The sequence below is a fragment of the Coffea arabica genome, chromosome 6e, assembly GCF_036785885.1.
Source record: "Coffea arabica cultivar ET-39 chromosome 6e, Coffea Arabica ET-39 HiFi, whole genome shotgun sequence".
In the NCBI taxonomy this organism is placed as follows: Eukaryota; Viridiplantae; Streptophyta; class Magnoliopsida; order Gentianales; family Rubiaceae; genus Coffea; species Coffea arabica.
In genome coordinates this window covers 43,014,579-43,028,842 of record NC_092321.1, presented here as the reverse complement: position 1 = coordinate 43,028,842, position 14,264 = coordinate 43,014,579, and the positions used below count along the sequence as shown (strand labels likewise).

Sequence of the window (14,264 nt, the reverse complement as noted above, 5' to 3'; positions counted from 1 at the left end):
ACAAAGTCCCAAGAGTGCGATTGACAACCTCGATTTGTCCATCACTTTGGGGATGACTAGCGGTCGAAAATAACAATTTAGTGCCAAGTTTAGACTACAAGTCTTCCAAAAGTAACTCAAGAACTTAATATTTCTATCACTAACAATTGTTTGAGGCATACCATGTAAACGTACAATTTCTTTGAAAAACAAGTTAGCAATATGAGATGCATCATCAGTGGGATAAAATGAGCCATCTTTGAAAAATGGTCAACTACCACATAGATGGAATCATTACCCCTTTGAGATCTAGGCAGTTCCAAAACAAAATCCATAGACAAGTCCACCCATGGATAATTTGGAATTGGCAATGGGGTATACAAGCCATACGGATTATATTAGACTTAACTTTATGTCAAGTAGCACATCTACCAACCATGCATTCAACATCCCTTCGCATGTGTAGCCAATAAAAGTGCTCTTGCAACATTGCTAAAGTCTTAACAATACCAAAATGTCCCATGAGACCACCACTATGTGCTTCTCTAACCAATAAATCACGAATGGAAGAATTAGGCACACACAACTTATCAACATAAAACAAAAATCCTTCATGCAAAAAGTATTTTCTGTGGGGACTCTTAGTACACGATGCAAACACTTCACCAAAATCATTGTCATGTGCATAGAGCTCCTTTAACATCTCGAAGCCAAGTAATTTCGCATCAAGAAAAACTAGCAAGGAATGTCTACGAGATAAAGCATCAGCTACAACATTCGTTTTACCAGTTTTATACTTATGACATAGGAGAAGGTGTCAATGAAACTTACCCACTTAGCATGCCTTTTGCTCAATTTCGGCTGCCCCTTAAGGAATTTCAAGGATTCGTGGTCAATATGTATCACGAATTCCCTTGGACGGAGGTAATGTTGCCATGTTTCCAAGGCTCTCACAAGTGTATACAACTCCTTGTCATATGTGGGGTAATTCAGTGCTACACCTCCCAATTTCTCACTAAAGAATGCACAAGGCCTCTTGTCTTGCATCAACACAGCTCCAATCCCTACACCAGAAGCATCACATTCCATTTCAAAAGTCTTATTAAAGTTAGGTAATGCTAAAACAGGTGTGTGTGTGAGTTTGTCCTTTAGAGCAAGGAAAGAATTTTCCTGTGCTTCTCCCCAATGGAACTTGTCATTTTTCTTCATCACCGCGGTCAATGGTGCTGCCATGGTGCTGAAGTCTTTAACAAAACACCGGTAGAAGCCAGCCAAGCCGTGGAAGCTTGGAACATCCGGGACTGTTTTTGGCATCGGCCATTGTTTGATGGCTTCAATCTTTGTTTCGTCTACTTTGATGCCCTGCGAGCTAACAACATAGCCTAGAAACACAAGTTCATTAGTACAAAAGGTGCACTTCTTAAGGTTAGCATAGAGGCTCGCCTTTCGAAGTGTGTCTAGTACTGCTTCGTGTGTTCATGCATGTTTCGACTATAGATCAAGATATCATCAAAGTAAACAATGACAAATTTTCCTATAAAATGCCTTAAAACATGGTTCATCTCATGAAAGTGCTAGGGGCGTAAGTTAACCCAAAAGGCATGACTAACCACTCATAAAGGCCATGTTTCGTTTTAAAGGCTGTTTTCCACTCATCTCCCTTTTTCATCCTAATTTGATGATAGCCACTTCGCAAATCAATTTTCATGAAGATGATAGCACCATCAAGTTCATCTACCATATCATCTAATCTAGGAATGGGGTGACGGTATTTAACAGTTATAACATTGATAGCCCTATAATCAGTTCACATACGCCAAGTACCATCCTTTTTTGGAACAAGTATAATAGGGACAGCACACGGACTCAAACTTTCCTTAACCCAACCCTTACCTAGGAGGCCATCAACTTGCCTTTGGAGTTCCTTAGTTTCCTCTGGACCCATTCGATAGGCGGGTTTATTGGGTAGGGGTGCTCCAGGAATAAGGTCTATTTGGTGCTCGTTCGCTCGATGGGTGGTAATCCATCAGGGAGCTCATCAGGGAACACATCCTCAAATTCCTGCAACAATGCAACTACACTTGAAGGCAATGCCTTGTCGAGTTCATTAACATTCAAGAGCACATGTTTGCATATCATAAGTAACACAGGCTGGTCGAAGTACACAATTTTCCTAACATCCTTAGTCTTGATTATCATGTTTTGTTTCCTAGTGTTTGACTTAATTAATGCTTGATCATTTGTAACACTAGAGACAACACTTGTGCTCTTGGCCGAATGCTCAAGGTTCAACTTGGAGCAATTTCCAGATTCGGCCCCCTTTAGTTTTCTCTTTTGACGGTCTAAGTCACATTCCCTTTGCAATTTAAGTTGGTCCTTATACACTTGTGAAGGTGTGAGGGGTGTTAAGACCATTCTTTTACCATTGTGCAAAAGAGTATATTTATTAGACCTACCATCAAAAGTAACATGCTTATCAAATTGCCAAGATCTTCGTAATATCACATGAGTAGCATGCATAGGGACAACATCGCAAACAACTTCATCAATATAATTGCCAATCAAGAAAGGAAGACGTACCTGTTTGTAGACACGTACTTCACCATCTTCACTCAGCCATTGAAGTACGTAAGGGTGCGGATGTCTAGTTATGGGAAGCCCCAAGCTCTCCACCATTAGAAAACTTGCTACACTGGTGTAACTTTTGCCATCGATGATGAGGCTGCATACTTTGTCACTTACTTTACACCGAGTGTAAAACAAGTTTTCCCTTTGTAACTGATGTGTGCATGGATGAGTTAAGTCTGATTGATGATCACGTGAGAGTTCCATTGAGCCCAGTTACACGTGCACAGGCCAATCGCTTCAGAGAGTCTCTTCAAACCCTTGTTCGAAATGTCCAAGACCAACAAGGGGTACATAGGAACATTGAAGGCCTGGAAGTTGCCACTAGACTTAACTACACCTTGATCCAAGCCAATGAGGGTTCGCATGATGGCCACGAGTGTCTCTAATGGGTGGCCGATTGTTAGTAGTATTTGGTTGAGTTCATCGAGTCATTGTTTAGTTAGTTAACTAGTTTGTTACTTATTGGAGTCAAGTGTTTGGCCCACTTAGGTCCAAGAGTGGCCGAATCTCCCTTCTAGTTTTAAGTAAAGTTGTAATCCTCTTTCCTATAGGATTTCGTTAGTCACTAGCCTATAAAAGGGCACAAGTTGTACGATTGAAGGGTTACGAACTTTGACAATAAAATTTACATTGTTTCTCTTACAATTTTGAGAGTTGCATTCATACTTGCTTGGCAAGGATTTTTGAGCGATCTCGCGTGACGTCCTTGATTGTTCATCCGGCCTATCTACTTGAGTAACCACCTCAATTGGAGTCGCCGTTCTACCACCTTTCACCAAGTTGCATCGTCCCTCTTGGTTCTAGGTCTCTCAAATCCAAATGGTTGGTCGTACTTCTAGATCCTTGGATGATGTGATTCCACGATCTAGACAACCAATTCACCAATGGTTTAGCAGTGAAAACTTGACCCAAATCTAATCCCCGAGATAACGAACACTATTGATATTATCTCAACTCGTTACCTAACGAATTAGCGAACCAAACTATAGGTATAGGAACGCCACAACCAAGGAGTTACTTGATTGATAAGTTCACTTGAATAACTTGAGAAAGATTTTCAAATATTCAAAGAAGCTCTCTTGGAAAGAGAAAGCGAAAAAACTCACGATTTTTATTAATGCAAAAACTGATTATGAAGGTCTCTTGCCTTGGCTATATATAGCCATACAACTTAAAAACCTAAAGTGATTTGAAAACCCTAACTCGGCTAGGCTAGGCCTTTGGGCCGATTCTACTACTCAAATCCACTATCTAATGGTCAGCTTATAATCGACCCAATGAAGGCTTTAAGCTGGCCCAACATAACCCAATAGTGAGCCTAGACTCTAATAAAAGCCTAGACTCTAATAGTGACCCAATAAAAGCTAATTAACCAACTTAAGTAATAGTGAGCCTAGACTCTATAAATCGGATCCAACTCAACATGAGGTCTTCGACCGAATTTATTCCTAGCAAATAAAATAGAAATCTGGAAAATAAACTACTAACTATTACTAAAAGATTCAATCTCTTGCAGCCCAAAACATGGCCCATAAGCGGCCCATATTTCGTATCATTCCCCTCCTCTTGAAAAAGATTTGTCCTCAAATCGTGTTTGGAAATGAATGGTACTACAAGAGTTGGCAGTATGACACCTCAAATCTCCACATATTGGCTCTCTTAGAATGAATGATCATGATTATTGTAATTCGGTGCACATGTCTCTTGGTCAGCTTGAAAATGCTCACAATCCGCCATGGAAAACTCAAGGCTTTACTCCAACCACTCCAAAGCTCTCTAATCAGCCTTGTGTCATGAATGGTCGAATTTGGACCTACACAATAAATCACACGATTAGCATTTATAGGTATAAATCACTTGACAGCTTACCATTCACATTCACAAGATAAGGATCTTCATAGTGATGCTCAATCAGGTTAGAAAAGTCCCGAGTTGGTATGGCCTATCTTGCACGAATGGAGCAAGATCGAGATAGGCAACTTTTGTACCTTCAAATTGAAGAATAAAATCAGGTTGTAAGGAATCAGAATTTGGGACGATGAGGAAAGAATTATCACCAACGAAATAAGAAGGAAGTTTATAACAAGTTTCAAGTGTAACCCTTTGAAACTTCATTATTCCTCCCAATAAGCAAATCAGGCTCATGGTTGAAGTTAAACATCAATGGATGACAAAGAGATACAACACTTAAGATGCAAACTCCATGAAAAGTTTGATATTCACCAATGGATTTAGGAATAGAACATGCCAAGATCAGCTCAATTTTTCCTTGCTTAACCTGCATAAAAGTAGAAACACTAAACAATGTAGAGTTAAAATCGTTAAAAAAAATGTATGATCTCATATCCTTTCTCACAATCAGCTCACTCTTAGAATTTTTAATCTCTTTCTCATGCTCAATAGCTGACTTTTTCCTCTCATTATTATCAACCTCTTTCTCCTTTTCAACTCCCTCGAATTTTACCTCATCAGTCATCCCTTATCTAGCTCTTTCATCATACTATAACGCTCATGCTCACTTTTCATGTATGCTAGATCAATAGGTCATAAATAAGTGATACAAGTGCAGAACGACGGCCATTAAATAAGCAGGAATACTTATTAGTATGTCCATCATATTTAACTTCTCGCCACAACATCCATGTTTTACCCAGCAATACATATGTCACTTGAATTGGGACTACATCACACAACACCTCATCCACATACTTGCCAATTTGAATAGGTACAAGTGTGTGTTTAGTAACCCAAACATCACCATGAGCACTCGGCAACTTATACGGTTGAAGATGATCAATGGTTGGAAGATTTAATTTGTTAACCATGATAGCGCTTGCAAGATTGACAATTTATTACATAAACAAATCCAATTACTCACCCAAAATAACTAGCACGCAAATCAAGGCAATTTATACGGGTCCACCGACTCCGTCCGAGTCGTCACTGCCTGTGACAAAAGATTATACTTAACTATTAGTCAAACAACCATCATAATGGAAATAAGGACTAAAACGGCCAAAACGGCAAAGAAATACATGCGCGCGCGGAAATGAAAACAGTGCGCGCGACGGAAAATGGTATGAAAATTGGTTGCACGGTTTTGACCATAACTGGAGCTGTAGTTATCGGATCAAGGTCTACTAGGTAGCATTTCGAAGCTAAAACAAAGGGTTACAACTTTCATGAAGACAAGTCAACCCAATTCACAGTTGATCCAGGTCGAATTTGCAGATTACAGAACCAAAATTTCATTGTCAGTCTAGTTGTCAGCACTAGATTCAAATGGCAATAACTCAAGCTACAAAAGTCTGATTGAGGCTTTTTCAGATGCATTGGAAAGCTGAAACATAGAACTAAAATTTTCGTGTTTTGACCAAAGGCTGATTTCATACGGATCAAAGTGAAAAACGAAGCCAAAGTTACAAGTTTGACATCTCTTAGCGTTTCGATCACCACTGAAGCTACACTTATCGGATTGGGGTACACTTTATATCGTTTTGAAGCTAAGACAGAGAACTACATTTCCTATGAAGACATCAACACCCAAATCATGCATTTTTCAACACCCAAAGTTTCAAGGTCAAAATGTGCAATCTCAGAGAACCCAGAAAACTGTCTGCGAAAAAGGGCATTCGACAGTCAGGGGTATTTTAGTCATTTCACATGCTACAGTGCTTCGATTGAGCTGAAATTTGTAGGCAGATAGTTAACTCCATTCCCTATAAATTTCATGTTTTGACCTAGACCTGATTCGGCCTCTAACATGGATGAATAAACAGGCCAGAAACAGGACAGATTTCTCTTTAAATTCCTTTACTTTCCACCCTACAATCCATCACCAATCTCAACTCAAATCAACCACAATTGCACACACAACACATAAGTTATAAAACACACCTAACTAGGGCCACAATACCCTTCAATTTGAGCCACTTGATAGCTCCAAAACCAACCACAATAAAGCCCCAAATTGAAACCCTAAAACTGAAATTTAGCCACACAAGCTGGAATTTTTCGTAAGCAACCGAAACTAGCATATCAAAGCTTCATTTTACACATAACAAGCTATCATTCCATGGCAATTGCTCAAGCATCAAATAAGACCAGAAAATTCACCAAAAATCTGAAATTTCCTAAGTCACCACTTTCTCCATGAAATTTTTCCATAAAACTACAAAACTCACAACTCTAAACTACTAATTGACAATTAATTGAAGTAGAGGGAAATTCTAGCCAAGGTTACCTCAGTCCTCCAAGAAAGCTAGAAGTTTGGTGCTTTCCCTTCCAAAATCACTCCACCACAAGCTTTAATCTTCCCTAAAGAGCAACTTATATGGAGTGGTTTGCAAGTTTTATGGTTGGAATTCAAGATTGGAGCAAGAAAGGATGGTGCAAGATGAAGTTTCTCTTTTCTTTCTTTCCCTCAAAGTTTCGGCCAGGTTTGATGAAGAAATGAAGATGATTTTAGTCAAAATTCGATATTTAGCAAAGGTGAGAAATTGGTCAAAATCCAACTTCAACTAGTTTTGCGACACGTGGCACCTTTAAGGTTTAATCCTATCCTCTTGCTTGCTAATGGTTAATTATCTAGCTAACCTCTAATTATCTCCTAACACCTGATAAAATAATATCCCTTAATACAAAACTTTACCTAGTCGTCAAAATTTATCGCACTTAACGCATTAGCAGGTCCCACGTCCAAAATACACTACTAATGTCACATGAACTAACTTATACCGGAAAAATGTCTTGAAAACTTAATTCCTTATAAAAATAGCTAGAAAATAAATATAATAAAAGAAAGTATAGAAAATGTATGCATGGAATTAAAATAATGGCTAGAAAATAAGAAAATTTTCGGGTTCTCACAGAGTCTTCCAACCCTCCAATCCGAATGCATGGAAGGGACACCAACCGAGGAGGACATCACACGAAACTGGAAATTTGGCTACACCAAGCCCTTCTAGCCGAAATCAAGGTAATGTCCCTAACCGAAATTCCCATTCTACACCTAATAAGTTTGTTGATGCATCCAGGTCCACTTCTAAGGCTCCTCAAGAAACTCCTAAGCCTAGGAGTAGAGACATCAAGTGCTTAAAATGCCAAGGGTTCGGACATATCCAATCTCAATGTCCGAATCAAAGGATCATGTTAGTCACTTACAATGGGGACATCGTGTCTGATGACGATGATTGTGAGGAGATGCTTGGATTGACCAAGAATGACTGCTTGGAAAATGACTTGGCCAAGGAAGAGTGTTCTCCCACTTAAGGGGAAATTGGTTGCCTGGTGGCACGACGAGTGCTAACCGCCTGAGTCAAGAAAGATGAGCAGTTACAAAGGGAGAACTTATTTTACACTCGATGTAAAGTAAGTGACAAAGTGTGTAGTCTCATCATTAATGGTGGGAGTTGCACCAATGTGGCGAGTCTACTAATGGTTGAAAGCTTGGGCCTTCCTACGACTAAACATCCACATCCATACCACCTCCAATGGTTAAGTGAAGGAGATGAGGTGCGTGTCTACAAGCAGGTACGTCTTTCCTTTTCAATTGGCAACTATATTGATGAAGTTGTGTGCGATGTTGTTCCTATGCATGCTACTCATGTCATTTTAGGAAGACTTTGGTAATTTGATAAGCATGTCACATTTGATGGTAGAGCCAATAAGTACGCTCTATTGCACAATGGTAAACGCATGGTTAGGACTGTCAATGGGGTTGGGCCAGCCCGAGCTCGGCTCGTTCGGCCAGACAGAAAGCCCGATGAGCCCGATCATTTAGTGAGCCGGTCTGAGCCTGAGCCTAAAAATTAGGCCCGAATTAAATGTGAGCCGAGCTTGGGCCTTATTAGGCTCAAACCCGATATAGGCCCGACCCTTTAATTACCTATATATATAATATTTATATTTTGATATTATGTATAATTATATATCCAAATATATTATTACTAAATACTAAATATATACATAAATTACAAAACACAAAAATACATCTAAAAACTCTTTCATGAGCTTTCTTGAGAGCCAATATTGGTAATGTATAACTAAATTTCTAATTTTTCTTATTGGCTGAGTAAATTTTTGTATTGACATAATATTGGTTGATTTTTTTTTTGTCTACAAACACAAAAATCATCAAGCATATTTGGATTTAAATCACAAGATTATAAAAAAAGTTTCAACTTTTAAAGATGTATTGGCTTATGATTGCATGTTTTATTACTATTTTTCATGCATTTTGAATGGATTAAATATAAATATTGTTGAAAAATTTTTGATTTATATACGTTTTAAGAACTATTATTTGTTCATGTTTAGTTTTAATATTATAGTCTTGTAAATGTTAAATTAGTTTTACAACTTAATAGTTATAGTAATTATATTAAGAAAATTAAGGAGTAATAAGTGAGCTTGGGCTAAGCCCGATTAAGGCTCACAACCCGAATATTATGTGAGCTGAATATGAGCTTCACATTTACGAACCCGAAGCTCATAGCCCGAAGCCCGAAAATGATTCAAATTAAATGAGTTGAGCTTGAGCTTATCAAAGCCCGGCTCATTAGGCCCGATTGACAGGCCTACGCATGGTCCTAACACCCCTCACACCTGCACAAGTATATGAGAACCAACTTAAATTGTAAAGGAAGTGTGACTTAGACCACCAAAAGAGGAAGCAAAGGGCGGCCGACTCTGGGAATTGCTCCACTTCCAAAAGTGAGCAATCGACCAATGGTCAAGTGAGTACACCTAGTGTAACACATGATCATGCATTGATTAAATCCAACACTAGGAAGCAAAACATGATAATTAAGGCTAAGGATGTTAGGAAAATTATGAATTCTGATCAGCCAGTGTTACTCATGATTTGCAAACATGTGCTTCTGAATGTTGATGAGCTCGATAAGGCATTGCCTTCGAGTGTAGTTGCTCTTTTGGAGGAATTCGATGACGTGTTCCCCGATGAGGTCCCTGATGGATTACCACCCATACGAGGGATCAAGCACCAAATAGATCTGATTCCTGGAGTACTACTACCCAATAAACCTGCTTACCGCATGGATCCTGAGGAAACTAAGGAGCTCCAAAGGCAAGTTGATGGCCTACTAGGTAAGGGTTGGATAAAGGAAAGTTTGAGTCCTTGTGCTGTGCCTGCGATACTTGTCCCCAAAAAGGATGGTACTTGGCGTATGTGCACTGACTGTAGAGCTGTTAATGCTATCACTGTGAGGACTCGCAAAAACTATTATTTTATGCCTAATTTATGGCTTAATAAATTATTTAATTGGATTTTATTTCCAAGGAATATTTTCTAGTCTTATGAGACCTAAACGCATGATAATATAACCTCGTTATATTTTTAAAATGATTCGTTTCGAAAATTAATTTCCTAGAGCGCGTTTAGTAAAAATAGTGAATAGTACTTGGAGATTTTATCCGCGTAGTAGCCCGATAAGTTTGGAATATTAGAGACTTGTACTATGGTACTAAAATAGGTAATCTTAAGTATAAATATTCAAGTGATAGTTAGTGGTGCAATCGTTATAAGAATTTTTCGAAAGTTTCGCGTTATAGCGGTAAAATTGACGGTACGCGTTTTCACACGCGCGACTTCATTTGAGGGACTTTAGACCCTTATTCCGGGACAATTAAGAGTGAATAATATTTACAAGAATATATATGCCTTGGAGGTTTAGTGCACTAGTGAACCAAACGCGCGAGAAAAATCGAGTCCAAACGCACCCTAAATTGCACTATTTCCAGTTGACTTTGAGGTGCATTTTGCACCACACAAAGAATCTTCCTTTGGAAGCCCATTGCATCAGCACTCTCTCTCTCTTCACCTCACTTGGCCGAACAACAAGAAGGAGAAGAGCTCTCCATTGTCTTCATTTTTCATCTTCAATCCATGCACTAAAATCCACCCAAATCACACCAAACTTGGAGATCTCTTAGCAAACCACTTGGAGACTACATCTAGCTAAGGAGGAAGGGAACTCTCACGGTTTCTTGGAGCTTCAAGAGGGCCGAAAATTCTGACCTTGCAAACCAAAGGAGTAGGTAATGATCAACTCTTGGATTCTTATCTTTTGGAGATTATATGACAAGATTAAGCTCATACATGCACTTAGTTACTTGTTTATGGTGTAAAAATGTGATTGTGGGCTCTTGGAATTCCCACACTTGGGTTTTTGTTGCTGATGTGATGATTAATGGTGATTATATTGTTGGTTTAGTGATTATAATGATGCATTAGTGATGGGTAATTAGTGGAAACCTCATTGGGTGTAAGAGGCTAAAACTTCCGATTTTGCCCCTGCTATGTTCGGCCATTTCCAGGCCAAATTTTAATGGTTTAATGGCTTGAATTGGATGTTTATAGGATGTATTAGATGTGTGAAAAATTTCATTGGAAAATATTGAGGGTTGATGGAGCAAATGAATTTTTTTTCGAAACCAGCAAATCTGGAAACTGATTCGCGTATGTCTCTGACCAGCAGTAGTATTTTAGCTATAACTCTGTCCTCGGATGTCGAAATCATGTGCCGTTGGTGGCGTTTGAAACTAGACATTCCTAGCTTTAATTTGGTATAAAATGCACGTTCTGATTCTTTGTGACCAAGTCGAACCAAATGTTTTAAGTTCGCTGTCCTGCCACTCTGTTCATCTGGAATGAAGTGTTCAGGCAGCAACTTGATGCCCGAATTTGAACCAGATGGGTGCCGAATTTGGAAATGATTTCTTCTGTGATATTTTAGTCCTATGAATGTATTTTCCAACGGCGTAAGCCATGCTCGATTTCGAGCTATATTGACTGATTTGTGACTGAAGCAAGTGGACTGCTCTGTTTTGGAAAACCCTAATGTTTGGACTGGTTTGGAACCAAATCTTGTAGTGAACTTGTTAGTTGATGTTTTTGATATTAAACACTACCAAAGATATTATGGGTGTATCTTAGACCCTTATTTTTACAAATGAACCATGGTTGGATAACCTTCTTGGTTGAACGATTGGAAATTTGGGAAATGAAAGTCAAAGGCAGAATGCCTTAGGAATTTTCTTGAACTGCGGTTGGCTCATTAACTACCTTGCCGAAGGTATTTTTCCCCGAAATTCGATAGAGAGATACTTTCCATATAGTATTGAAATACTGCCAATTTTGGTGCCGATTCAAGTTCGTTTCGATACCCAATTGAATTACTAAAGTTAGAGGTTCAAATCTGGAAAATTCTCATCCAGTCTAGAATTTCCCCAACTTCGGGCTACCGTATCTCGGTACTCGAAACTCCGATTCTTGATCCGCTTGTTTTGTCATACACTTCACTTGCAACACTAATTGAGCTGAAAATTTCAGAGGCCGGTTTGCAACGTGCGAATCGTGCCGAATTTTCAAAGTTGGCCAAAAACCAACTTCATTCTGCCTTGTAAACTGAAGCTGCGTCTTCAAGCCCATTTTTGACCACTTTCCACTTCGATTCATGGAAAAGTGTCTTCTAGGAACTTATAGTACTCTCTAAGAGGTTTCCAACGGTATAAAGTTTTCCAATTCTTGACTTATACCGAGCGAGTTATGATTTTTCAAAGATTATCGTAAAAGTGGAAAATTTTCCAATTTCAAAGAAATAGAGTTTTTCAAAAAACTCTTATTTACGTGTAATTGAGGTTCCCTTTTTCGAAATAATTCTTAGATTGTACTAGTGTACAATCTTTCTTGATAAGTGGGTTAATTGTGTGATTATCCACTATTAAATTGCCAGGCGCGCAAGGAGACCTTCAAGAGGATCTCACCGCGGACACTTGAACTCCCAGAAAATAATTCTTATTGAATTGCTCGGTGAGTGTCAAGTGTATGAATTTGATACTTGCTTATTGTGATACTTGTTGGGAGTTTTAAAAATAAGGGCGGGTGCGTACTTTATCGCACTCGTTCTAATTTCAAATGAATGAATGAATGAATGAATGAAATGTATTGAATGAATGAATGAAATGCAATGTCATGTCCTGAATGCTTGTGTCGTTGGAGTGAATCTCCTCGACTACCAAATGAATGGGGGACGCCCAAACTCATAGGCCGTCCTTAGACTCGAGCCAGCAATGGGCTTGGTCGGGGATTTGGACGAGCCATGAGATACACATAAGCTCGACCTAATAAGAGGTCTTGCTTGGCATACTCGTTGAGTATCGCCCAATTATGGTCATTGTGGGCCCTTGGGGTGTACGGTGGACGGAGGGAAGAAAGTGGTGATCTACGGAAATGGAAATACCGACCCGGTTGACAGGAGGGTCAATGCGGGAAAGTATACGAATGACATCGACAGATCGAGTGGAATTTAGCTCCTGAGAGCTACTATATCCTTGAATTGTTTCTGATTACTTTTCCTGTTTGAATAATTGATTATTGAAAAGACATGGTTTTATTTATTAAATTGGGATTGTTATTTGACTAAGTGATTGCATGTGTGTTCTTGGCCTCACGAGCGTTAGCTCACCCTATAGTTTTGTTTTCCTTAACAGGACCGACTCTTGGAGAAATATGGAGAAACCATCCGTTGTAATTTTGTTAAGACTCCTGTTATATATTTTGACTAGGCCCTGGTTTGGGTTGTGCTTTTGGAAATTGAAAACTTGAAAGGTTTGGGCCCTGATGTGTACTTTGAATTTAAGTCGTTTTATGATTACCGATGTACTGGTTATACATTAAGTGACTTATTAAGCTTGAACGCTTCCGCATTATTGTATTCATGTTGCTCTCATCGAAGTGCTTAATTCGGTTTTAAATTGAATGGAATTGCTTGAGTCCTGGCGAGAGCTGGGCAGGCGTCCGCGGATACCCTTTGGTCCGCCTTAGGGAGATGTGGGGCGTCACAGTTGGTATCAGAGCACTAGGTTAGAGGTCTATATGGGAGACATATTAGATACTCTACCTTTAAGACTCGATACGGGATGATTTAATCCTACCCTAAGTGATACTTGAGACGAGCTAGCAACTAAGTTAGTCCTACCTCAAGTGACGAATGGGATGAACCAGCTATTAAGATAGACATGCATTGCAGGATATTGGAACTGAGTAGTGATTTAAGTTTCTAACTTGAAAAATATTATTATTGTTATTATTTTGCAGGGATGGCTGACGGAAACGGAGCCCCGGCAGCTAATGGGAATGGCCATGCGAATGGTCATTATGAGCCTCTTAGGACTATCTTCTACCGAGCTCGAGTAGGAGGGGCTCGAGTACGCTACTCACCGTATGATAGATACCCTCGATGTCCGTGTAGGTTGACTTACGCCTACCCGAGTCATGTAGTGCATGCTATGGACGACGAGCGTCGTCAGTTGGTGGATACCAACCGCGCTTTACAGGCTGAGGTAGACGAGCTTAGGCAGATGGTCGGCGCTCAGGGTGAGCGGATTGCCGAGCTCGAGGAGGTGCTAGAGGGTGAGGTAGCCACATCTGCAGTGGTTAACCAGGAGCTTCAGGATACTAGGGCTCGACTTACTAGGTTAGGACGGGATGTCCGTACTCGGGCTTTCGAGATTCTGGCTGATGCGACTAGTTTGGTTGAGGACGCTGCTGAGGTGATTCCTGATGAGGAGGAGGAGGATCCGGAGGAGGATCCCGAGGAGGAGGTTCCTCCTGATAGCCCTGCTATGGACTAGGA

General features: G+C 39.7%; 1 protein-coding gene across 1 annotated transcript; it reads right to left on the bottom strand.

The window, feature by feature from the left end:
* Window positions 1-394: 394 nt before the first annotated feature.
* LOC140009886 (uncharacterized) lies at window positions 395-1,924 on the bottom strand. The gene is made up of 3 exons (XM_072056221.1): window positions 1,804-1,924; window positions 981-1,361; window positions 395-747 (listed from the first exon to the last, which is right to left on the bottom strand). The coding sequence occupies exons 1-3, from the start codon at window positions 1,922-1,924 to the stop codon at window positions 395-397; spliced, it is 855 nt and encodes a 284-aa protein (XP_071912322.1).
* Window positions 1,925-14,264: the final 12,340 nt, after the last annotated feature.

Bases quoted from the DNA above. Each gene is read 5' to 3' on its own strand.
- LOC140009886 (XM_072056221.1), bottom strand. From the start codon at position 1,924: ATGGGTCCAGAGGAAACTAAGGAACTCCAAAGGCAAGTTGATGGCCTC. The intron at 1,362-1,803 runs GTACTTGGCGTA...TTGTGTTTCTAG, and splicing joins ACTTGTTCCAAAAAAGGATG to GCTATGTTGTTAGCTCGCAG. The intron at 748-980 runs GTGTAGCACTGA...CGAATGTTGTAG, and splicing joins CTTTAGTGAGAAATTGGGAG to CTGATGCTTTATCTCGTAGA.